This window comes from Denticeps clupeoides, chromosome 6, assembly GCF_900700375.1.
Source record: "Denticeps clupeoides chromosome 6, fDenClu1.1, whole genome shotgun sequence".
Classification (NCBI taxonomy): Eukaryota; Metazoa; Chordata; class Actinopteri; order Clupeiformes; family Denticipitidae; genus Denticeps; species Denticeps clupeoides.
The window spans coordinates 18464157-18490859 of NC_041712.1; the positions used below are offsets into that span (position 1 = coordinate 18464157).

General features: G+C 46.1%; 1 protein-coding gene across 4 annotated transcripts in view; it reads left to right on the forward strand.

Annotated features, from left to right (window-relative positions):
- The first annotated feature begins 3792 nt into the window (after positions 1 to 3792).
- The window catches only part of eda (ectodysplasin A), a 39338-nt gene continuing 16427 nt past the window's right edge, over positions 3793 to 26703 (forward strand). For all 4 annotated transcript variants that reach the window (XM_028983590.1, XM_028983591.1, XM_028983593.1 and 1 more), the window contains exon 1: positions 3793 to 4234. In XM_028983590.1, the coding sequence (XP_028839423.1) occupies positions 3932 to 4234 (303 nt within the window). In that variant the 5' untranslated portion in view covers positions 3793 to 3931. The remainder of the gene's footprint in view (positions 4235 to 26703) is intronic.

The window sequence follows — 26703 nt, forward strand, 5'->3', positions numbered from 1 at the left end:
ACCAAAAGCGATTTTGAAAGGAGAAAGATTGCTTTTGGTCTAAGGGTAGGCTTAATCCATGACCCCATGTGCAATAATGAACCTGTGTTGAAATGAGTGTGTCATCTTACTCACAAGGTGCATGTTTATAATGAGGTTATTCTGTACAAAAAGGCCAGCGAGACTGCACAGGTCTTTCAATATGCGCTCTCCATGAAAGAAATCACTGAAAATGATGTATGCCACTCAAGTTTTAACTCAGTGAACTTGTCATCTATTTGCAAAATAACATTTTTGTGTTTATCTCTGCATATTAGTTATGTCTCCGTCAGTATTTATTGTTGTTTTTAAGTCGGAGACAGTCTTTTTCCTCTGTGGGTTTGAAACCCCTTCTCTAATGCTGGGTGGTTTGCTGCACGCTTGCCAGTTTGTGTAACTTATTATTTAATAATATTACTTTTATCGTATTATTTTATAATGTCGCCCCTAGAGCTGCTTTCTCCGCCGTCTGTCTGTCATTGATGATGAGACACAGATCACATTTCATTTTTGCATTAAAAGGGGGCAGCATCCCGATGCGGGGCTGAATTTATGTCCCGTTCTCATTGTTGTTAATATTAAAGCCGTTAAAGAAGGGCCTGATCTTGACTTGGGCCTGGAGGGGGAATAAAGGAATACTCGCACTAAACTGCCTTTTATTGGCTCTGGAACTACGCAGGGCGGGGGTATGAGGGGGCGACTGAAGCCTATACTGCAGCAGGACTGTGGGACTCTGGGATACATGTGTTGTACGCTCAGAGCGTTGGGTTCTTTGCAGGCACATCTGTGATGCTTTAGGGGGAACAGAGAGGGGCGCAGGGTGGGTTTTGGGGTACAGATGTTGGGACTGATCCCCAAAGCACGGGCCAGAGACGGAGGGTGGGCAAACGTTAGGGTCAGAGGAGGTCCGTCTGACATGGATTTAACAACAGCGCTTGGCCAAATCATGTTTGACATCGGTTTAACAGCAAGGGTCAGACGCAAAACATGTGAGTTAGCAGAAGGGGTCAAAAAAATTATGTTTGACATGGGTTTAGCAGCAAGGGTCAGATAAGTTAACAAAAAAAAAACAAGGACATAAAGGCTTTTAGCACAACATGGCATGTAGCGCAGTGTGTGACAGATCACATGTGTCCACACTACAAACACAGAGGGCCTCAGAAGTTTATCAAGTGTGAAATAACAAGGGATCTTAGACATGAACGGGTACATGTCACATTCCTGGCATGTTACTCGTTCATCAGTGTGTAACACAGACATGCGAGATGACACAGAGCGCCTGGTTAACAGATGTAAAATGGAGGGACATGTGAGCGCCACAGGGGTACCAGGCTACTTGATACCACAAAACTGGTCTAGTACCAGAGGTTCCTGACACAGCTCCTCTTAGCACCTGTTTAAGCATGAGAACATATAACATAACATTTATTCAAAATACCGATGCTCCCACTCGCCTCGGTTTCGTGCCGAATGTGTCAGAAAGCCGCGGTCTCGTGAGGAGAACGGGGGACACGACTGAGACAAATGATGTCGGGTCTCAGAGAGCGGCCGGGAAAAGATGTGCAGGACCTGCTGCGTTGGTTGTAACTCAAGTCCATTAAAGCGGAACTGTTCCCATCCGCTCTCGTTGACACTCAGTGACATAAGCGCATCTCAGGAGAAAATGACTTCAATCTCTTATTTTGGTTTGTCATCCCACGCTTCTTTCTTTCTTTGCCAGCAGCAAATAGAAACCGCAGTCAGTGAAAGCCCTGATGCCTCTTCCAAAGTGTATGTGTGTGTGTGTATGTGTACATGCGCATTATCAGCCATAATTTTAGTAGCTTGTTAAGAAACAGACAGCTGTGGGGTGTATTTCTGTGCCGACTTTCTAAACTCCAAAGGGCGGGGCCGGCCCAAACTGACACACTAAGTGCACCGCTATTATCCCGTCCCTCCGTCTCTATCAGGACAGACTTAAAAGGAAAGTCTCACCTAATTAAATATTAACAGGAAATTTGCACTCAGTAATGTTTGCAAGTGCAGTGCTGTGTGTTTCCATGGCAAATCGAATGGATCGTTTGCTGCCTGGTATTACACATGCGTAATGAGGACAAGATGGATTTGCAGTGCAAAAAAATAACCCCTGTCCTGCAGTCGCACGAGAGTCCAAGCGTCAATTCGTAATTGGACCATTTACACAGATGGGCCTGTGTGTTCTATGAGGGGCTCATACACCTTCCCGGGCTTTCCGAAGATGATCGTTTGTCATTCGAAAGCAATTGTACGCTACTAATATAGACTGCTGTGCTGTGCTGGTGTGTATCAGCTCATGTGTTGTATGAGTAGTCATAGATCATAAAACCAGAGGGAAACGAGTGCATATCAGTGATACAGCCTGTGCGATACTGGACATGTGGTAACGGCATTGTGAGCGTGCTTGTACGTTTATTATGGCTCATGACTCACACCAGCGCTGCTTTTAAGTTTCAGCGGAGAGTGGATGAGAATATATGGCTCGACACATGTTAGTATTATGCTATAATGCCTTTATATTAACACTTTAAAGATGTGAGGCCTGGCCGCAGATGGCGGGGAATTGACAGGAGTGGGGGATACGTGACGAATGGGGAAGGGGCTGAGGACTGAGACGTCCAACCGTGAACTAAACCTGCTGCTGTGTGAAAGTTATTACCTGCTTGGGGGAAATAAATAGAGCAGTACGTGTCACCAGAAGAGCCTATATGACTGGCAGCCATTATAATAGGTCAGATATTTAATGGTGGATCTTACATCCAAATCCAGCCCTGATTTCGGTCTTACATTCCAGGCTTTCCACCTGACTCACAGGCATCTGATCTAAATCCAAAGCAAAGGAGAAACAACATCTCTCTAACATCCCAAAGCTTTCTTACAGCAAACCCTTACTCCTGCTTTCCATACCAGCAAGAGATGAAGGTAAATTTCATGAACACCACATAATGAGCTCCGAGTGAGATTTTATGTTCAGTCATCCGAAAATCCCAGAAGCTCAGTTTTTTCACTGTAGACCATTTTTGAGTGAGCAATTCCCAATTTTGTAGGCAGTTGAAAGTGTCTTTAATGTAACGCAATGGCTAAAAGGCTTGCTCTTTCGGCATTTAAATAGACGTCTGGGGAGGACTGTGGGATGAAGAAGGCCATTGTGGCTTTTGCATTACACCTTGTCTTCTCGCCTCCTTCCAAATACAAATCGTTGCCAAACTCCGTTATCGTTCCAAGATGACTTCAAGATTAAATTACAGCAATGCCGTGCATTCTGGCTGCTTCTCAGCATCATTTAACAGACTCTGCTCCGCCTGGCCTACATTTACATTTACAGCATTTATCAGACGCCCTTATCCAGAGCGACTTACAACCAGTAGTTACAGGGGACAGTCCCCCCCTGGAGCAACTCAGGGTTAAGTCAGGGACACAATGGTAGTAAGCGGGGGTTTGAACCTGGGTCTTCTGGTTCAAAGGCGAGTGTGATACCTACTAGGCTACTACCGCCCGCCTAAAGAAACACACTTCCTCTACTTGTCGTTTTTAACGAATCTAGTGTGGATTATGCAGCGATCCCGTCGCGAGTTCTCCGATTCTTTGTGGCCGATGGCGACTTTCCCCACTCCGCGTCTGTAAAAGAAAACCCCATTGAGCAGAAACGGCGAGGTTTTCCGCGGGAGGGTTTTCAATGAAATGACGTAGGACGCGCGGCGGCCAATCACGGCAGGGGGCGGGGCGTAGCGCAAGGGTTCCAGTAGGTTATCAGGCTGGCTTGCCCTCTGCGGCTCCCCAACCAGATGAAGCCGGGAGAAAGTGGCAGTCCTCCGGCACCCACCGCTCCCACCCGGACCCCAAGTTCAGCGACGAGCCGAGTATGCAGCATTAGCGCCGCGCGACTCCCCACCCAGCCATGGCACCCAAATCGCTATCGGAGAAGTTCGCGGGCCTGGAGGACCGCGACGCCAAGCCCTCGACCTGCGCCTGCAGGAGGCAGTGCAACAACTGCAAGGTCTTCCTGGGCTTCTTCGTGCTGTCCCTCTCCCTGCACCTCGCCACGCTCGTCTGCTACCTGGACCTGAGGTCCGAGGTGAAGCGCGAGATCCTGCAGAAGAGCCGGAGCGACCTGTCGCCGTCGCCGCCGCCGCCGCCGCCCGGGGACCCCGAGGCCGAGATGCGGCTGCTGGACATGAGCTCGCCCGCGACGGACGCGCAGGTACGGTGACCGAACTCGCCCCGCGGCCAGGTGCCTTCAGCATCGCGTGGCCGCGGCACAAGCTGCCGTTTAACAAAGCCATTGTCCGCTATCGAACCGAAAAGGGGGAGGGACACGCCGCACCGGTCAAACTGCCTACAGTGGGGACCGTCCCCCCCCCAAAAATAGCATCGCCACAAAAAAAAAAAGATTTTTATATTTACCAGACGCCCTTATCCAGAGTGACTTACAGTCAGTAGTTACAGGGACAGTCCCCCCCTGGAGCAAGTTAGGGTTAAGTGTCTTGCTCAGGGACACAATGGTAGTAAGTGGGATTTGAACCTGGGTCTTCTGGTTCATAGGCGAGTGTGTTACCCACTAGGCTACTACCACCCTGTCGGATGGGGTTTGAACCCCCCCCCCCCCCCGACGTGCCATTCTCCTGCGTCGCGAGTGACGCGCTTCTCGTAACTCGCTTCACCTGCAGGGCCGGATAAGTGCAGCTCGGCATTAAAAAAGCCGCATCTGCTCTTTTTTACGAGCCCCTGTGATCTGACGAGCGTTTACTGTCAAAAGATACAAGCCGACGTTCGTACGGTCCCCCGGGATCCGCCCCACCTCCTCCAAACCACCGCCGCGGGCGGAGACGGAGGAGGATTTATGTGCCGGAATATATCAGCTGTCAAGAGAGGGAACACCTGTGATGTCTGGTGGCGTTTTCCCTCATGATGATTTCGGGGGCATTTTGTCCCTGAAAGTGACGCTGCTTCCCAGAAGCACGAGTGGAAAGGGGTCCAGGAGCTCTGAAGTTGCAGGGGCCACGAAACCACCCCACATGGGCACCAGAGTGCAGGAGGCGGTGACACAGGCGGCCGGTGCTGTAATTGCAGACACGTCTTCATGCCAACCTGTGGCTTTCGTCAGCCTGTCCCCGCCCGACGTTGGCGGATCTCGGCTCGGAGCTGGCGGGGCCTACCATGCGATGACTGATATCACCGCATGGCTCGAGCGGTAGAACAGACGAGAAAAAAAAATGTAAAAAAAAAATCCTCCCGATCCGAGAGTGATGATTATACAGATGAGGTTATACCACATCAGTCCTCAACTCTAAGTTCCCTTTTTCCTCCTCCTCCTCTCCTACTTTCTTTCGGCCTTCTCCTCCCTTGCTCCGTGTGAGCGTAAACGGTAAAGCGTGACTAATTCTTTCAAGGCTGCCCGCTCTGCCTGGCTTGATGTGATTTTGATCTGTGTGCGTTGTGGGCCCCGTCCTTTTTAATAAAGCGTCTTGGCGGGGACCGCGCTCTCGGCGAGGGGCGTGAGTGACCTCACGGGACGCGTCGGAGCGGGCCGACTGACACACGGCGCGAGAATGCAGCGGCACTCCGCGCGGTGTGTTAACGAGCCACAGAGGATGCGTTGCAAGCTCGCCGCGGTGTGTATTGGGCTTAGGCGGGAGGAGGTGACCTTTGACACCTTCCCCTCGCGCCTGCTTTGGTCCACGCGTAAATCCAGAAAGTGACGTTTTGCACGCAGCGCCCCGGCTTTTGGGACCTGGAGCCATGAGACGAGTGGTTTTGGCACCGCCTGCCACCTGCGAGTTAAAGGGCATCCAACCGTCTGCCTCGTTCGAGCGTAATTACGCCGTAATGGTGGTGTTGGCTACGGGACAACCGAAGCACCGAGCGAATAAATGACCTCTTTACTGCAGACAAATTTAGGTAAAAAAAAAAAAAAAAAAAAAACACACACGCAGAGTATGGAGACGCTCGCTCACAAACCGGGGGGGTCCCGCCTCCAGTGTAAAGTCAACACGGAGCCGCGGGTGCCGGGCCGGAGGTAAACGTCCCCGTGCGCGGCCGAGAACGGCGGGTTAGAACAACACGGGCCTGACGGGTCTTGAGAAATGCGACCCTGCTGCCGGGTGAAGGGGGGGGGGGGGGGTCATCAGGATAGACAAGCCTAGACGCAGGGGGTCACCAGCACCAAGTCAAGTCTGCGTTTAAAAAAAAAAAAAAAAGTATTCGGTGGAGTGGATATTTCGTTCAGGAGAAAAGGGGCTGGCAAACGCTGGGCCTAATTGTGCTCTTTTTTTTTTTTTTTTTTTTTTTTTATCCTCAAATTCCTTTCATGGAAAACAGTCTTTGGAGACCTTGGGAAAATCTTTAGCTCAGATTGCCCACATGAATGAAGTGCTGCAGGTAAACCCCCTGCTGCCTCGCTCTCTCTATTCTTTTTTTTTTTTTTTTTTCACCCCTCCTCCCTTGTTCCCTCCATTCTTCTTTTCCTCCACCTCTTCCTTCTCTCTGACTCTCCTAAGGCATTGTGGCTTGTGGCCAGGGCTCTGTGTGAACTATCTGACACACACACACACACACACACACTCATTCACTCATCCGGTGCTTACCCCTCCGAACCCTTATTAAAAGCCCACGGTTTGCCCCACTGCAGAGAGAACCCTCTCACCGTCAGGATGTTGCCTTAATGAGACCGCTATTAATTACTCTCACTCGATTACTTCTGCGCCGCACTGCCTCTCTCGCTTTACATTTACAGCATTTACCAGACGCCCTTATCCACAGCGACTTGCAGTCAGTAGTTAAGGGGACGGTCCCTGTAACTACTGTTAAGTGTCTTGCTCAGGGACACAATGGCAATAAGAGGGATTTGAACCTGGGTCTTCTGGTTCAAAGGCGAGTGTGTTACCCGCTAGGGTGTTACCAGCCTTTCTCTACACTGTAGACTGTAATTGAGAAGTAACGCGATTTCAATTCTCTGCGGCCCCACTGGAAGCAACTATTTGTATTAATACATTTGCTATAACATTTTAATATATTTTTGTGGTTACCTGGGAGATCCTGTTGCATCCTTTGGACGATCACTGTACCGCCGTCGTGCTTTTGGCGGGCCTTGGCTGCGCGGAATTGGATTGGCTGAACTTCCGTATCTGAGAAGCATCCCTTGCCTGTTTGGATGGTGCGCTGCAGCGTTGGAAGATGAGTGACTAGTGAGCCTGGGTGGGGGTGTCGTCGGTGAGCGTGGCATCCCGAACAGATGAGCTGCGCACGATCAATTGGGATAAGGATCGGCTGCGCAACATTGAGTGCCAAGAAACCAACAAAGAGAAACCCTACCGCGCCAAAGCCTGACACGTCGCTTTGAAACCGAATAGCGTCCCTGGAAGAACCTTCCCAAACGATGGAATGACAGAGATTCGTTCTCGCTTGCGTTAGACAGCTGATTCATATGCAGCGGATCATTGGAGGAGCGTCAGATAATACACGATTCTGTGTCACAAACCAAAAGGTTCTTCTGTTTGTTTAAGGCCTTAAGTTGAATGTGCAATTTATTTATAACATTCTTGTGCGTCTTTAACTGTGCTGAGAAGAAGTGCACCTGCTTCTGTTTAAATAAACTTCAGCCGTTAGTCCTTAAACAAATGGGCTTTTGGGCACCGAGGGCACATATACAGTCCAGGCCAAAAGTTTGGACACACCTTCTCATTCATGTGTTTTCTTTATTTTCATGACCATTTACATTGGTAGATTCTCACTGAAGGCATCAAAACTATGAATGAACACATGTGGAGTTATGTACTTAACAAAAAGCGGAGACCTGGACTCCACAGTCACCCGACCTGAACCCAGTCGAGATGGTTTGGGGTGAGCTGGACCACAGAGTGAAGGCAAAGGGGCCAACAAGTGCTAAACACCTCTGGGATCCTTCAAGACTGTTGGAAAAGCATTTCAGGTGACAACCTCTTGAAGCTCATCGAGAGAATGCCAAGAGTGCAAAGCAGTAATCAGAGCAAAGGGTGGATATTTTGAAGAAACTAAACCGTGCTTTAAGTTATTTCACCTTTTTTTGTTAAGTACATAACTCCACATGTGTTCATTCATAGTTTTGATGCCTTCAGTGAGAAACTACCAATGTAAATGGTCATGAAAATAAAGAAAACACATTGAGTGGAAAGGCGTGCCCAAACGTTTGTCCTGTACTGTAATTGGACCGTGTTCAGAGCTGCAGGTATAAAATGAGGGCCCTCGTTCCAATGAGTCGTTCGCATTCCTCCAAAACACTTTTCCTGGACGTTTGAGGCGACTCTGCATGCACGTGTCCAGCACCAGCTACGTCCCTGGCGAGGTCTGGATTTGAAACAGAAGTCGGCGCCGGCCCAATTCCTGTCCGATCGCTTCTATCGATGAAAGTCTGCAGCCTCCGCATCCTCGCCGAACGGCGGAACCCCGCGGCGGCCGGCGCTGCGCTGCACTGCGATCTGAGGGGGGGGGCGGGCCATATTCGCACGCCGTATCCCGCAGTGGAGGTCAGCTGGTTAATATCTTCAGTCTGGAATGCGAGCGTTTTCATCAATTCAGCGTCTCCCCGCGCCGACAGATGAAACCCGCCCGTGCACTTGAGAGGGCACCGGCTTGTGGCGTTGGCTCAGCAGGCGAGGGAGACGGCGAACCCGCCCTCACCCGCAGCTGGTCTGGCCTTCAGAGTGAAAGACCTGACCCCAACCCCGTCGCCAAACGAAGTGGGCTGAAGGAGGAAAAAATCCCAGTGAACTGTGGTGTGTGTGCGGGGGATAATGCCGAAGTTGGATTTGTATGCTTTGTTAAATTGGATTGCCTTTGTTTTTCCTTCCTTTCTTTTCAGGGGAAACCACTGTCCCGAGCCAACCCCGCGTGTTGTATATTTATGTTTACAAAAATGTGATTGTCTATAATTCATCCCGTCGTTTCTTATGTATGTGTGTGGAATGCCACCTATTATACAGTCTTTAGCTGTCCACAACTGAAGTCCACCATACCCCTCAGTTGTGGACCCTGAGCACTTAGGGGCGGTTTCATTTCAAAGCGAGCTCTAAAATCACAGACTGTGGTGTTTTAGGTTTCCCACTGCCGTTATTGGTAAATGAAGTTTCCTCTCCTAAAGCCAAAACATCTCTGGTTTTGAGGTTCACAGACAGACCCTTCAAAGCAGGGTGGAATCCAAGTCTTCGGTGTCTGTGACCAGATGACAATCTGTCAACATTTACTCACCGGGGTCACGGGTTTACACGGAGGATGCACACCGTGGCGGTCTGACTCCGCGGTGTGATGGTGACCATGGCAACGTCCCTACACGTGCATCAGCAATTGAAGCCCGACTGTGGTCAAGTGTGATGTTGGAGTCGAAATTGAGCTCAAAATGTCTTTTGTGTGTGCAAGGATTACTTCAGAAGGAACAGCCACACTGTACGGATTTGAACCGGGCTGTCTTAGTACAAAATGTGTCACATGTTGTCCACAACGCTGCCCACAAGACAGATAGTACGGTGTAGCATTTAATGTGTGATTGCACTCCTAGGGCCCTATGATTTCTGCGATGCGGAGAACGCGGACTGAATCACTGAATACAACAAATAAAACGGAGTCCGCTAGAAGACACGGAATTGTGTATAATTCGGGGTTTCTAGCCGCTGCATCCCACTGCATGTCTTTCCGGTTGAGGCGGGATTTTTTTACAATTCACGTTTTTATGTTTAAGTCAAACGTGAAGCACTTTTATTTTACAAAAGGAAGAATGTGTAGTATTGCGAAATAGTTCTTGCATGAAAAGCACATATTATTTACATGTAAGTGGTTTACAAATGAGTAAATGCCCAAGCACTTTGTTGAATGGTGATTAAGTGTGATATATCACATTGTAGGTCCCCCCACCCACCCACTCCATAATCATGTAGTTTTAGTTGAATAAATATGTTTATAATGGAAAACATGGTATTCAGAAGAATTAAAATGGAAAAAACTGAATTTATAAAAAAATAAAGCTGATATCATAGGGTACTACACTCCATCCCATTCATCAATCTGGCTGAATCGGTGGCAATATGATTAAGGGTTGCTGGGCATAATATAAAAGGAAGGAAAATGATCTAATTTTAATAGATTCATATCTATACTTGTTCCAATGGAACCTTGCTTTAGGTGGGATATATGGATGGACATTTTGTCCTTCAAGCTGATGTGTTGGGAGCAGATGTTTCGGACAAGATCTGAGGGTCTAACAAAAGTGAAAGTGAAACTATTGTCATTGTGAGACACACGGTGACACAATGATATGTGTCCTCTGCTTCTAACCATCACCCTTGGTGAGCAGTGGGCAGCCATAACAGGCGGGGATGGTGCTTTGCTCAGTGGCACCTTGACGGTTTGGGATTCGAACCAGCAACCTTCTGAGAATGGGTCCTCTTCCTTACCTGCTTGGCCACTACTGCCTCATGGTGTTATTTTGTCAAGGAAATCTGAGGGGCGCGGGGCAGGACCCCCTTATGACTGTGCATTTAATCCCAGGGGAAGATTATGCCGGTCAAACCTATGCAGGGACAACGATTATGAACCAAAATCGGAAAAATAATCTGAAAATGTTTTAGTTAATGAACGTGTGTGTTGAAATCAATGTGCAGTGAGTTGTAAGGTTATTTATTTTTTTTTTTAAGCACTAAAGTTACGATACTACGAAAAGCAATTATCATATTCTACAATGTCTGCCATCAGCAGTGGAAGACATAGATATAAACACTCGTCGCATTGAATGGGCCCCACTACGGGAGTGAATGCGTCAATAGAGTTGCCCTGTTGGTACGGGCTTGCGCTCCTTTTTTAATGAATGAATGGCCAAGATGGTATACATCAGGGCCAAGATGGTTTACAGAATTTTTATTGTCTTTGCTTGTTTCAAATGTCAGACATGTATTTACTGTTGAGCTATGAATAAACTGATAAAGAAGCACTTTTTGAAAATATAGCATAGCTTTTATGTTCAAAATGTAATCTGCATATAGGTATTTTTTTCCATTCAAAATAAACCTAAACTACACTTAAACTGAACTTAAACGACTATATGCAGAACAATGCAAATACAAACACCACAAAAAGGCTATAGAACTATAGAAACACATTTACAACACAAAATTTCGGAAATACAATATAATGACAATAAGATCTTACTTATGAAATGTTATGCCTTGATCCTTTGTTATTACACACGTACATGGCGCAAAAGTCCCACATCTTAGCTCGTACCATCAAGCGTGGTTGAATGAACTTGGTACCCCATCCAAATAAGGCGGCGGTATTGGTGCATGCTGAGAACCTGAATGCAACATCTAGTGTCGCGTGAAGTGAAGATCGCAGAAAACAAACCGGATATTGCACCGCACTACACGAAATTGTGGAAGTTCAATTTTCATTCACTTCAATGTTAACAAATAAATTGATATTAAAGACAATCCTGAACAGATGACTGAACCACACACACCTACGAAATCTGAAGTTTAATCCCTAAAAACTTGAATGTAGCTGAAAAATTTATGTAGCTTAAAATCTGTGTCAGTAGATGCAGTGAGGAAAAAGTGGCAGAGAAAAACAAGAGAATAAGATATTCATAATAAATAAATAAAATTAATAATAAATGAAATAGATAAAAGAATAATAAGTTGGCTGAATTTCAACTAACTTAATAATAATAAGAAAAAGTAGTAGGAAGGACAAGATTTTGGCTTTCCAAGGCAAAACAACAAGTTGCAATGTAAGGCTGTTTGTAGTCATTGTAATGTGCACTTAGCACATCCGAAATCTCATAAAAGTAGTTTAATGCATTGCACTGCCTGCCGTGACCGGAGCATCTCACTATGCAGGCACTCCAAACTACCTTGCTGTGACTTTTCACTTGCAATGTCATGTCAATTTCAAGCTAAAAGTGTGTGTAACTGGCTGAAAAAACATTTACATTTACATTTACAGCATTTATCAGACGCCCTTATCCAGAGCGACTTACAATCAGTAGTTACAGGGACAGTCTCCCTGAAGCAACTTAGGGTTAAGTGTCTTGCTCAGGGACACAATGGTAGTAAGTGGGATTTGAACCCGGGTCTTCTGGTTCATAGGCGAGTGTGTTACCCACTAGGCTACTACCACCCTGGTAAAAAAGCAGTCAATCAGTTTGTGCGTTTTTGAGCAAATAGTACATGACCACGGATAATGTTGGAATCTTTTCAATAAAATAATCACAGAATCTCATGTTGGGCATCGGTGGGTTTTGGAAAAAATGTTGTGCTCAGTATCAATGTAAGAAGTGTATTTTTTGACTGAGAACGGTACTACAAATTACACTAGTAAGTGTGCAGTCTTTATTTTCTTTATTTTCAGATTCTTAACCTTTCAATGGATTCAAATGGTTGTTTTGACCATTTACGATTTTTCCACTTTGTCTGCGACAATTTTTGTAAATTTTTGACTAATCATTGCACCCATAATGGTTAGATGACTGGGTCATAGCATCTCCAAAAATGCAGGTCTTTCCTGTACGCTGTGGTCAGGTCCTATAGATCCATTTGTGGAGTGCGTGCTAGATGCCGTTGACTGATGCTATAAAAGAGCTAATGTAGCTCAAATTGCTGAAAAATTTAATGCTGGCTCTGATAGACTGTTGTCACATTGCCATATCCTTTCCTCTGGAGGAGATGGCATCAAGCTCTATTGTAAGAAGTCAAACTTCGATTCATACCTTCTACCTACACATTGTTGTTGACCAGGAATACCGCTGCTTAGAAATGGCACATCCTGGTGGCAGTGCCCCTTTTTGTTTACTGAAATGTGGCAGCTGTTTGGCGCAATAACCATGCCTATGTTTTGATATAAGAAATACATTTCCAAAGGACTCAAGCAGCTTTTGGGAGATTGAAGAATGGTTTTCATCTTTTATTGAGTGGTCCTCTCAAGAAACGACACCCACACTGACCCTCCTTGGAACAGGTCTTCCACCCTGATTTCACTACGCTTCTTCTCTCCACACCTATAAGTTGCTTGCATCCCTAATTAATGAACCTCTTAATGAGCCACATCATTTGATGTGAACTTTTTGTATCGCATTTGGTATTTAATGTCCAATTCTACTTCAGAGGTCTTGTGGCTAGCTTGTTTTTTGCAGTCTTGTCCTCACCTCTCCTATTCAAAGAGTTGTGTGGGAGTCTGCTGGCAGTGAGACAAACCTGGTTATGTCCGTCCTTGACCAGCGTTTGAACGTCTTCAGAGTGGAGTTCAGGGTGTTACGTGCTTTTATTATCTTCAAAAAGAACAGCAGAATGTACTTTGATTTTTCACCCTTGCACTTTCTGACCGTGCTTGGCTGGGTTTGTGCCGTCTGAAGTGTAATTTGGGCTGGTAAACCCCCCCCCCCACCTCCACACCGTCTCCCAGTCCCGCTGCACCCTTTGTAGTGCAATTACTTGGGAAAGGAATTCTCCTGAAGCTGTTGTCTTTGTGTCATCTTTTGGGCCTGTTCTAGCCATTATTTATGGGGGCATTGGTTCTGCAGTCAGCAATAAATTAGGTTGCTTGTGATTTTTGCCAAATTTGCATGGCTCGAATAAGCTACGCTCGAGGAGCGAATCGGCAAGTTGCCTGCGTTTCCTCCAGTGCCTGCCAGAACCCATGCCACTAGAAAAATGCACGCTTTGAAGTCGTGATTACTGTGAAGTTCATAACGTCATGCCGTAGTGTTTTCCGTGGACTTTTACCTCCATGCACTGTTACTGGTGTGCTGAATGGTGGATCATCTGAAGAATTTTACCGGGGTGATCTGTGTCTGACTCGATTGTCTGTCTGTGTGTGTGCTTCAGTGCAGTGATTAAGTAGCGATTTAAGGCTAATCCAACTTTTGATGTATGCAGTCAAATCCTTGTGTAATGCATTGATTGAGTGAAAACTGTAGAAAGCGCCACACACATATGGAGATGAGCTGTGCATCTGACAATTATGCACTATGTGCATACATCCACATGGAGATGGTTACATTTGGTTAAATAGTTTTGCTATTATTCTCAGGGGACCATCAGTAATATGTGATTAATACCAGGATTCAACATAATTTTCATTTGATTTAGTTTTGGTTTTGAGTGCAGGATTGGAGCTTGCCGAATGCTTTCCTATCCTGGTAGGCCTGATTTAATATGGTGCAAACGTTGTATTCAGCATGAAAGTTCATATGGTGAGGGGTGCACAACCTGGCAGTCTTTAACAACAAAAGACATCCACAATCTAGTTTTGAAATGAATCAAGATCTTTTATTTATCTCTACTAATATTAAAACTTTGGTCCATAATAGATCAACAGATTGATTTCCTGATGTCAGTGGACAAATACTATTTCATGTCTCTTTCACAGGATATAATGTGAATTTGTTAACAACTATTAATTGCAAATTAGTAACATCGCAGATGAGGAGCGCAGATTATCAAATTGGGGAAGTGGTGGCCTAGAGGTTAAGGAAGCGGCCCTGTAATCAGAAGGTTGCCGGTTCGAATCCCGATCCGCCAAGGTGCCACTGAGCAAAGTACCGTCCCCACACACTGCTCCCTGGGCGCCTGTTATGGCTGGCCACTGCTCACCAAGGGTGATTGTTAAAAGCAGAGGACACATTTCATTGTGTCACCGTGTGCTCTGCTGTGTATCACAATGACAATCAGTTCACTATTTGCCCGTGTGAACAGCTACATCAACCTAAATAAATCCACATTTCTTCATAAGTTTCTTCGTAAGTTTTTCTTTCTGCATGTCATGTGATGCACGGGTTGATAAGAAGCGTACAACATTAAACATTTAATGAAGACTGGTTTTTAAGTAATGTTTTCTGTCCAAAGCTCGATTGCTCTGAAAGCAATATTACCACAATTTAATGTATATTTATAGTAACTGCTCAACGCAACCATGGTGCCATTGTTTTACTTTCACGATTTCTCGCAATCCCCGTATAACCTTGATTGGACTCTTCTCATTTCGTCCATTTACCGAAAGTATTCTGAACGTATTTTTAGTATTAATCAGTTGGGTCTGGGAAAAGATGGCACCAACACTGCTAGGGAATGAGGACTTCAGTCACGGTATGCGGTAAAAACAGATGGCTGAGTGGGCATCTTCTCTGTACTGGATGAAGAAATAAATGAAAGAACACATAATGTTTGGGGACCTGGAGCGGACAGACAGAATGTCTTGTGCCTTGACTGGTTGCAGGAGACAAAAAATTTCTGTGTTTTAACAGAGATTTTGACTGTGATTGGCCACAAGCACATTATGTACATTTCAGATTTGTTCAAATCAGATGCATGTGGCTTCACGCACATTTCTCAAACGTTTTGTGACTCTCTTCTGGGTCCACTGCATTGATTAAAAAAAACCCGTCGTGTTGTTTATTGTCCATCCGCACAGTTGGCTTCACTAAGAGCTGTCTTCATCCCGGCCTGTGATAAATCAGGACATTGTTGCTGTATCAGTCATCTGAACACTTCCATCTTCTCCACAGCGAAGGAGGATTCAGATCCATTACTTTCTTTCAAGACACTGCATTGGCTGAATGCTCGTCTGCATTAAGGTTGGTTGATTGTCCTTTTGAGGCTATTTCGTGTCTCTGTTCAGTTTGGGCGTCTTGCTGCCAAACACAAAGTAACGTGATGGAACTGAGCCTCGCCGTGAACACATCTGAAACCGATCATTGTGTACCTGCTAGTTTCATTAAAGAGAGAGCAGGGGTCTTTTTTCTCTCTCTCTCTTTTCTTTGTGGTACTCTTGGCCTTTTTATGTGTAATATCTTCTGCTTCTGATATCCACTTCTGCTGTCATCGGGTCGATTGAATCTTCATGACCTTACGGATTTGGCCCTCGATGGCTCTGGAGACGTATTCTCCATTTGTCTCTCCGTGTGCTGCCATCACAAACACAACTAAGATTTCTTCGGTCTCAAGAGCAAGGGGCTGGCTTCCAAAGTCAACAGAACGAGGGACGTCACCTCATCGCTCATTTCCACTCGCAGGATGACACTCGCCGCCTCGATCAGGTCAAGGCTCCGCCGTGCCCCGTCACCTGAAATGGCCCTCAGGCCGCGGTCGCTGCTCATCATTCAGCCTCGCCTCAGATCTCCAGCTGTGAGTAGCCCGGTGCTGATCGCTCACATCAGCCCTCGGAGGGAGTGTGTGTTCTTAATCTGCTCCTTAAAACACGCCTCCAGCCGATATCGACCGCCCCTCATGCCTTTGATGTACCTACGATATTAATCTTCTATGGATAATGCAAATGGAGGGCTGCATGTGAACGTAACATTATTAATGTCTTTTCGGAATTACGGATGGAACGTTATTTAAAAAAAAACAAAACAGTTTTCCCTTTCTGGACACAGTATGGCGATCCCGAGTGAGGCGGCGGAAATTGGAGTTGATTTGCTTTAAACGAAAGGAGTTGTTCACCGTCCCATGCAACATATGGTTGGCACATGCCATATGGGCTTCTTTGGCACGGGTGCCTTCATTCATGTCGGCGAAAGCCGTTTCAGGATCACGCACTGGTTGGAAATGGAGTTGAAGGCTTGACGGACGACCCGCTCTGCGTCCAGCCTTCCGGCTCCGCCGCGATGCCAGACGGCTGCCCGTGCCAGTGCGCCAGTTGAACGGATTGCGTTAATAATCAGCCGTCTTGGTCGTGCCCCCTCTCATTTTCTGGTGAGCGGGGCCCCGGCCGCGGTGATTGATGGCGCAGCAGTGAAAGCGGCCTGTCACTCTCGCTGCGCAGCAGATGTGAGGCTCCGTTCGCGCCGCGCGTTTCATGTGGCTTTTCGGCTCGTCCCAAATTGGAATTGTTCTCAAGCCACAACACTCAAAAAAAAAAAAAAAAAAAGACGCGGCGAGCGCTTGAGCGGGAACAAAGTGAGCGAGTACTCGGAGGAGAGGGAGAGCGGGGCGGGGCGGGGCGGGCGGGGGCGCGAGGTAGCAGGTGGAAAAACATATTTGCCAAATTGCTGACAGGTGCGGCCCAGCCCTGGTCCTGAAGGGTTCAAATAGAAGCCTCAGCAAGGGGAACCAAGCAGGCATTCGGGGCGGCTGGCGCCGGGCCACGCCAAGCAAGATGTGGCCGCGATGACTATCCGGAGGGTGGGGCCGGGAGACGCTGCTGTGGGTGCACAAGGAGTGGCGAGGGTCTGGGATGTTTTTTGGCGCAATGGCAGCCTGGCATTCCAGTTCCCAAGTGGGGCATGTGTGCCCACTCAGTAAGCATGTACGTATTGCAATTTAATGAGTGATGTAATGAGAAATATTTAATACATACTTTAAAATTTTATTACGATAATGTCCTCCAGGTTCCTTCACACCAACCTCCGTCTGCTAAAAGGCTGTGCCTTCAAAAGAAAGAATGTTGTGTTTTTTTTGCAGAGGGGAAGGGGGGAGTAGACAAAAGAATTTTTAATGAACCCTTTAAATCTGGCATTAAAAGTAAAATCTAAGAGAAAGGTGGGGCATGGAGGGGGTGGTTAAGAATGCCGCGATTCTGGGTTAAAGATGTTGAGAAGGTTCCAGGCTTCTACTTTGAAAGGAACAGATGACTTGATGCACTGCATGGTTTTTCTCCCAAAATCTCTCCAGGAGAACAAGAGCGCTTTGAGTTTCCAGTCACCTCTGCCGTGTCCCTCAGTCTGGAGTGAGATTAAACGACTGCGTTTCCCCCCCTCTTCTCCCTCAGCAGTTTCTCACAACATAAACCCTGGCAAGCAGTCTGCTCCATGACCAAATCTCACAACAAAGGGGTTTTTTCTCCGAAAACGGTGACCAAAAAAAGCTCATGGCCATAAATAAACCTGATGATGTTCTACGTTGCCTGCGTCTCCACAGACTGGCGACCTTTGATGTCGGAAGAGCCAGGAATTAAGAGGGTGTCATTGCTGATGGTGCTGGTGGGCCGGCTACGGCGGCGCGGCGAGGGGAATTTGTGACTGGCTTTGTAGAGGCAGCTGTGCGGCATTATGGGAGCAGAGATAAGACGTCTTGATGAAGGGACCTGCTGTTTTAGTACGAACTCTGCACGTTTGTATATCTGCATATCTGTGTGTGTTTGCGTTTCAGTGTGTGGTTGCTAGCCCTGGCCTTGATTTGTATACGTTTGTGTGTGTGTCTGTATATGTAAGTGGTATTTCGGGATTACGGCACGGTTTGGTGTCTCCGTACGGATTGACTTGGAAAGAAATTGTCGGAAAGCCTGCACTGACTGTGCGTCCCGCATCATCCTCCTCTGTCATTTTAGCTATAAAACATTTACGCCGTTTATCAGACGCCCTTATCCAGAGCGACTTACAATCAGTAGTTACAGGGACAGTCAACAGCAACTCGGGGTTAAGTGCCTTGCTCATGGACCCAATGGTAGTACGTGGGATTTCAACCTGGGTCCTCTGGTTCATAGACGAGGTTCATAAAACCCTCTGTGCCGTTCAATATTTCTCAGGGTACCTGCGGAGAATGGAAAAAGCACCAAAATTTCATTTTAGCAATGAAAGGTCACGGTTTTTGCAAAAAAGAAAAAAGAAATGTTGTCCAAAAATACAGAATTCAGAAATTCTAAATATTGATTATTCCAAACCATAGCAGCTTGTGAGCACTGTGCATGTCTGGGTTCGAACTCCCTTCCTTGCAGTATTTTCTCGGTGTAAATTTCTGCTGAAATCCTGACGAGCGATAAACAATGTCAATTGAACGCCAGTAAAATGCCAATTGAATGAAAGTGAAGTGATTGTCATTGTGATACACAGCAGCACAGCACACGGTGCACACAGTGAAATTTGTCCTCTGCATTTAACCCATCACCCTTAGTGAGCAGTGTGCGGCCATGACAGGTGCCCGGGAGGCAGTGTGTGGGGACGGTGCTTTGCTCAGTGGCACCTTGGCGGATCGGGAGTTGAACCGGCAACCTTCCTTAACTGCTAGGCCACTGCTGCCCTCATTGCAGTGCCCTCAATTCAGCCCATTTCATTTGACGTTCATTTTGAACGTCTGTGTATTGACAGCAGCGCTGTACTCGGCAGCCACTCCCGGCACTACTTTTTAACTCTAATTGTTAAACCGCCGCCAGAAAATCACTATGCAACATCATTATGATATAACTGCAGAACATAGAATCATCCACGTCCCCTAGTTCTTACTGTTCAGTATGATCGTGCAGAATCCTGGAATTTGAAATGGAGCCCTGATATCTGCGCTCTCTCTCTCTCTCTCTCTCTCTCTCTCTCTCTCTCTCTCTCTCTCTCTCTCCTCTCTCTCTCTCTCTATCTATCTATCTATCTATCTATCTATCTATCTATCTATCTATCTATCTATCTATCTATCTATCTATCTATCTATCTATCTATCTATCTATCTATCTATCTATCTATCTATCTATCTATCTATCTATCTAAGAGGTGGGCATAGATTAATCTATCTATCTATCTATCTATCTATCTATCTATCTATCTATCTATCTATCTATCTATCTATCTATCTATCTATCTATCTATCTATCTATCTATCTAGCTATCTTCTATCTATCTATCTATCTATCTATCTATCTATCTATCTATCTATATATATATTGATTGGCGCCCTTGACGTGGGTCCAGTTAGGACACGACATGGTAAAAATTCGAGGTGGGGAGGTGGGGGCGAGGGCTTCATGGGAGACATCAGCGCTAACGTCGCTTCAGCAGGGGACCCTGGTACAAAAACACACCGGTCGCTCCAAAAATCCTCCACTGTTGTTTCTGGCCTCCTCCACTAATTTTGATTTGATTTTACGCGGTCCGCACTAATTGAGTCCATAGCTGGGCCCTTGCGAGTCGATCTGATTAGATTAGCTGGGGATTCGGTTTAAAGCTTGATTTGGAGCGAAGTGTTCCCCTGTGGCCCTGTGCTCGAGCACTCAGCGTCCCCCCAGCCCTACCGTCACAGCTCTTATCTCACCCCGGCTCTTCCGCGAAAGGACCCCGCCGCTCTCCCGTCATTCGGGGAGTTGCGCTGTCTGGTCCGCGCCTGTGCCGCCGCTCGGGCGCTTTGGGAGCACTTAAAGTGATGCTTTTCAATATTCGTTTCCATAGTTTGAAAAGAGAGCTCCGTGAGTCATGTAGCAGGCATGCCTTGGCCTCGCTTTAAAGCGGCCCGACGCTCTGTTTGTTGTGTTCGCACAGGGGAGGGGGAGGACAAAGAGGGAACGGGAGAGACAGAAAGACCGAGCGGAGGGCCCGACGGTCTGGACGTGTGTGAGGAGTTTGTGCAGAAAGGGCGGACCCTCGGGTGTTGACAAGTGTCCTCGCCTCATGCTCTCGGCCCCGTGTGCCTTTGTGAGCCTGGCCTTCTCTCGCCGGTTACAAGTGCACATGTAAATATTTTGATGCCCCCCCCCCCCCCTTCTTCCCTCGTATGTATTGTTCGGTGTTGTTTTGCGAGACGACAGGACCCCGCTTGTCCCGGCTCTCACGATCGGGGCCTCTCAAGATAGCAACAAACCCGGCTGCATGCAACGGCGCTGAAGACCTCATTGTCAACACGCGACCCGGATAAATATGGAAAAACCCACCGCAGCGCGCGTCTCGTAGACCGTGGAACCTCGGTGAACCCGCAGATTTGACAGCAGGCTGTTTTCCTGTTTGGAACCTTCACTTTTCTGGCTCTCGGCTTAACTGCTCAACAACATAAGAGTGACAAATTATTATAATTTTTTTTTAAAAAGACAATGCGCTAAACGTAGGGGCGTGGAGGGACGCCATTCTTAAGTTCTCGTTGGGTGTTGAGCGGTCCTTCTTTGTGAGCCAGTCCCTCGCTTTAAATCCTTGTATAAAGCTAATTAAGTCGGTTTATAAAAAAAAAATAAAAATGAATGTACAGCTGCTCTGCCTCGCCACGTTCCACATGCTTCTAATCAAAGCCCATTAATTCCCCAGCCCGAGAAAAAAGAGAGAGCCTAATTTTTCAAACTTGTTGTGGCACCAAGACGGCATGACACGAAAAGAAAGGTTTTTTTTACGAAGTGTAACTGAATCCTGGCCGTTGTTAAGCCTTCCACTGCCGCGAACCCTGAAGGCCTGAGGTTCTGCACCGTTCTCCTGCTACTGTGATTACAGGAGAGTGATAGGTTTTGTGTGTGTGCGTGTGTGTGTTGGGCAGCGGTACATGCTTTAACGGTTGTGAGCGTGGGTTTGCTAACCCTGCTCGAGCTGTGCATGCCGCTCCCAGTGTCTGGCTAGAAAACCACTTTCTTCAGAAGGATGCACTTAGTGTGTCATCACCTTTCGTAAGGAGTGAACTTGTCTGGGAACTGGCCGCTTGTTGCACTCTCGAGTTGTCGTCACGTTCTGGTGAGGTCAGACATAGTGCAGGTGTGCTTTTTTGTCTTTCCCTGCGATGTCAAGCCAGGCCTCTGTTCTCCACTGCCACACTTAATGGCTGGACCTGTGGTGAATTGCACACAAGGCCATAGCTTGACAGGATCGCGAGCTGGACAATGTTATGACAGCCAGTAAAAATACATTTCCATCAGATAGACAGAAACTGTAGACATGTTCTCTTTCATCCTGAACTGTAGCGTTGCATTTGAAATGTGCACTCTGCTCTACCATGAACTGAAAAGTTTTAACATTATCAGCATGCTGGATGATGTGAAGAGCTTTGATACTTGGCAGCAGGTGGGCTATATTAAACATCACATTTACAGCATTTATCAGACTCCCTTATCCAGAGTGACTTACAATCAGTAGTTACAGGGACAGTCCCCCCCCTGGAGAATTTTAGGCCTAAGTGTCTTGCTCTGGGACACAATGGTAGTAAGTGGGATTTGAACCTGGGTCTTTTGGTTCATAGGCGAGTGTGTTACCCACTAGGCTACTACCACCCTGTCTTTGGCTATCACCACTTTGTCCTTGAAGTTGATGTGTTTCCAGCTAAAAAATTGTCCAAATGTAAGGTCTTAAGTGACTAGGGCCATATTATGATGGCCAGACGGCTGTCTCATAGCTCTTTGGGCAATGTAAATGTTACTGACTGGATGGCCACTGTATTTCCTGACGGCATTACTTTCTTTTAGCAGGATGAGATGCCCTGCCACAATGTAAAAATGGTTCAAGAACACAGCAATGAACTTGATGGGTTTACTTGGCCTCAATTCAAATGAACATCTATGGGGTGTGCTGGAACCAGAAGTCTGATCCATGGAGGCACCATCTTGCAAGTTATTGAACATAAAGGAACTGCTTTTGACAGCAAGACCTTCAGAAGTTTTGTGGAATCCAGTCCTCAATTGGCCAGAGCTGTGTTGATGGCAAAGGGGGAGCTATGGCTGATTGGTGTTGTCCAAATAACAGATGTTCTCCCCTCTAACTTGCCTGATATTCACCATTTTTTAGATGCAGTAGCGTGTACATACAAAGTATTGGTGTCCTTTTTCAACCAGCTTTTCTGGTTGACGTCATTCTGTTTTGTATCGGGTTTCAGGTACTCTTCATATTCTTTTACCTTTTTCTTTTGTTCTATTGCCCAAGCCCTAAACACCTTGTAACTATGACAGTCATATGATTGCCTTGCACAGTTACACCAATCCACTGAGGCTGAGCCAGCATGTTTATTGGCTTTTTTTTCTCTCTTGACATTTCCCACTCAGAATTCATTACGGACCTCTTGCATCTGTCTGCGTCCAAATCATCGCTCCTTGTAGCCTGGCATCTTTGATCAAAGATGCTTTTCGGAGACACAGCCGTGTTTACTGGGTGCTTTTTGGTTTGCGTGGGCCTGGTGTGGGCTTGAGTGATCTCATGCCCATTCTGTTTGGAGGTTTATCGTCAAGATTCGCAACTGTGTTGGACCTTCAGCACGTCCCTAAACACCAGCCACCATTTTAAGTTATTATAGGATATCATTCAAGGCTTGTCCATACACATAGCAGCATCTGGATTGTGTGTTCTGTTCAGATCTGTTCTACGAGTGTGTGTTTTGCGGAGTGGCTGCGGTGGTGTGTGGTGCGGTGCATGTCTCTGTGCGCATGTGCGTGTGTCCCGGACAGAGCTGATATTTGGCCCAGATGGCACTGGTGTAAAGCAGCTGTGTGTATTTAAGCGAGGGCTGTGATTGGTACGGATGGATGTATTAAACACCGCTGATTAGGTGGGTGCAGGTTGATTTGGCCTCTGGGTGTAATGCCTAGACACACAGTGCTGTCACGGAACAACAGCTTAATTAGCCCCCGTGGACAATGGCGTATAAATACTTGGTATTGTTGCTTGATGTAAGGCCCCAGTGCGGTGAGACCACTTTTGACGCTTTCATCAGGGAAGTTTGGCTGCAGTCTTCAGATGACTTGAAGAATCCTAATTGATGTACAAAGTTTTTGAGTAGAGGTGATACGCTCAAGGTATTTAACATGGTTGCAATGGGTTACACTGACATGGGTGTAATAGGGTTACACATACACCACCATTTAGAGAATAGTGTAATTTAGTAAATTTCCGAAGCATCAAATTCATCTAAATATTGCAAACGTTGTTAAAGTCTGGAATATCTCCATACATGTAGAGAGGAACTTTATCAGCAACAATTAGTTTTCAACAATTACTTAAAAGTTTTGTAGTATACAAATTCAAGACACTTGCGGTTTTGAAATGTCTGTAATGTCTACAACAGGTCTGTTGGAAGGATGAAACATTTTTGGGGGTTTGAGTGCTTGGACAATAATACACCGGGTACAACATGATGTAGGGTGCCTGATACACAGTAGACTGTACAAAAAGGCTCACATTACACATCTTATTCAGGATGCTTTTGTGGCTGATTGAACCAGTCGTATGTCTGTTCCCCAGATATTACCATTGTGTTTCTGACCAAGACTCTCACTGCCAAATTTTAAAGTGACAAGATCAGAAATACAGATACTTATGCTTAAGGAAAAAATAGTCTCTCTATATAAAATGATTTATTAACCAGAATCCTGGATAATTACTTACAACGTAAAGATTGGCTTAGGCTACGTACTGTATGGGAGTTCGAAGGGCCAGTGCTCTGTGTGTGTGTGTGTGTGTGTGTGTGTGTGTAGCGCCAGCTGTGCCCCAGCTGCTCTGGGAGCAGACCGCAGCCACATCTGGAGCTCAGTGGCCAAGGGAGGCGATGTTGAGCTGGCCACTAGCTGGGGAAACTCTGGGCTTATGAGGTGAGAACATGCCGAGGCTGTTCTCAGACCAGGCCTGGATTGGCTCGACGTCTGCATCTGTGCGCCTGTGGGCCTGCATTTGAATCGACATGTCGCTGCACCTGTGTCTCGCCGCCATCTGTTCTCACTCGCTCAGCCGTCTCCTCCGTGGACCTGCATGTTTGCAACTCGGACGTTCTTCGATTAGATGCTTATGGCCACTGTGATGATGCTGTGGTATCTAAATCGTACGCTTTGTGTTTAATTCCATGCAGCAGATTAGTGTGCGTGTGTCTTGTTTATCCATTAATTTTAACTCCTCAACTAGAGGGATTCTCAGAATTCATTATGCTATTGTAATTTGCCAGAGAACATTTAATTTCAGGCTTTTTCCCTCTCTCAGCCAACACAAACAACTAAATAATCTGATTTCCACAGTAACTGGAGTACTCTGCTGAGGGTTGACATCACTGGCCTTTGCTCAGAAATCTGTCTCTTAATTCCTCGGTTGCACCCCCCTCCCCCTGCCTCATATCTATAATAGATCTACATGGCCAGGTGGCCAGCCAGGCAGAGCCAGACTTTCTGACATTGTTGTGTGTGTGTGTGTGTGTGTGTCCAAGACTATAAAAACTGGCTTATGAACCTTTAGAGCGTTTGGAACTCTTCAGATCTCTGAGTCACCGACGTGTTGGCCCAGCTGAATCCCCAATGCCACCTTACGTGGTTTTTCATCCCTGTCATTGTAATATTTGTTCATCAGTAATGTCTCAGCGTATTAGATGAAAAACAAACCTTTAATATGTAGCAGTGTAAAGAACGAGAACACGAAATCTCTGTGTTTTGACATGTTTTGAGCACAAATCTTACGCCGTTGTCTTGAAATGGAGTTCTCAGCCAGGGCCAAGGTGGGATTTGAGAAGCTGTGTACTATTTTACAGGCCAGCATGGGAACCAGAGAGGATTCAAAGCCGCCTCCTTTACGGATTCCATTTAGTATGATCAGTGGCAGCAATTAGCACAGGGTCATCGTCGGACTCATTCCGGAATTTGGCCAAGCGGGAGTGAAAAACATTTATACAAATATCATCTCTTCAGAACATTGTGCAATTTTCCCCTTCCTTTCCCGAGCAGACATGTGCCCCAGCTACAAAACTACGCATCTTAAATCAAACTGCGCAAAGGATTCTGTGGATTTTTCCCAGTCCTGTCTCACCTGTGAAGAGATTCTGGAGAAAATTTAGATTTAAGACCTTTTCTTTTTTTAAATAGCTTTTTCTTTTCTTAGTGTCACTGTGAATAATAGGCAAATTTTGCAATATCTGTAATGTCCAGGATTTCTGCCATGCCGGTAAACCCAGGGAGATCATGATTTAGCAGTGGAACTGCAGAGAATTAGCAGGAAACATGCTGTGTTGGTTTGGAGTCTGTTCCTTTTTTTTTTTAATGGATCAATAATCAAAACAATTTCCGCGTGCTTGTACCGGTATTGGCACTGGTGGGCTATGGCTGGTTCACTCAGCCAAATCCAAATTTCTGGGTAGAACATTTCTAACTGTTACTGATGAGCCTTGAAATCATGTTAAAGATTTTCTCCTGGCTAATACCCAGTTCTGCCCCACCTCTTCCTGTCACAGTGACCTGAAGTGATTTACACCTCTCTCTGCACCTTTTATACCAACACCAGAATAAAAAAATACCCAATTATTACCCAACGTATGTGGCATATTTTAAGGCCACTTTAAGACATTTAAATTCAAATGAAGCCCTTTTCTCAAAAACAAATGTAATACTTTTCTAAACTTTTAAAGGATCGGCAGGCAGGCCCGTTGTTAAATTTGATATGCTTTAGAATGACGTCTATCATGATCATGGCTGGTGCATCATATTGTTTTTGTCTTTGTATCATTTTACCCCTTTTTCTCGTGCTGTGTGGCCCTATAACTCGAATGGCAGTGATTTTTATATTGTCACATTTTGTGGCTGGAAAGGGATCAGACAATGTCACAGTGTCAGTAATGTGAAATGTGCAAATCTCATAAAGAGACATGTTGACAGCGTAAGAGACAGGTCCAATGGGTGCCATTTTGTGTGCTACACCCCATCATTTGGCTAATCATATTGTTTTAATAAGAAGCGGTCAGCCAAAGCTGGCCTGTAGGAGGGCCTGCTCAGGCTGATGAAGCCAGCGTTTTGCATGGGGAAACACTTTTGATGCGCAGGCAGTGTTTCCTTAAAGATGTCACTCCAGTTATAGCTATTCCATCCATTTTCTAAACCTAATTTTCCAGGTCCATGTCATGAGGATGCTGGAGTTTATGGCAGCAATATTCAGGGGAGGCGACCAGTCCATTGTAGGATTTAAATAAAATAAAAGATTTAAATAAAATAATGTTTTATTAATATTATTATTATTATGACTGTCAAAATTTTTTTTTTCTTAAGTTTAATGTGTTTAAATAGGTACTGAAGGCAGGTACCAGATAAACT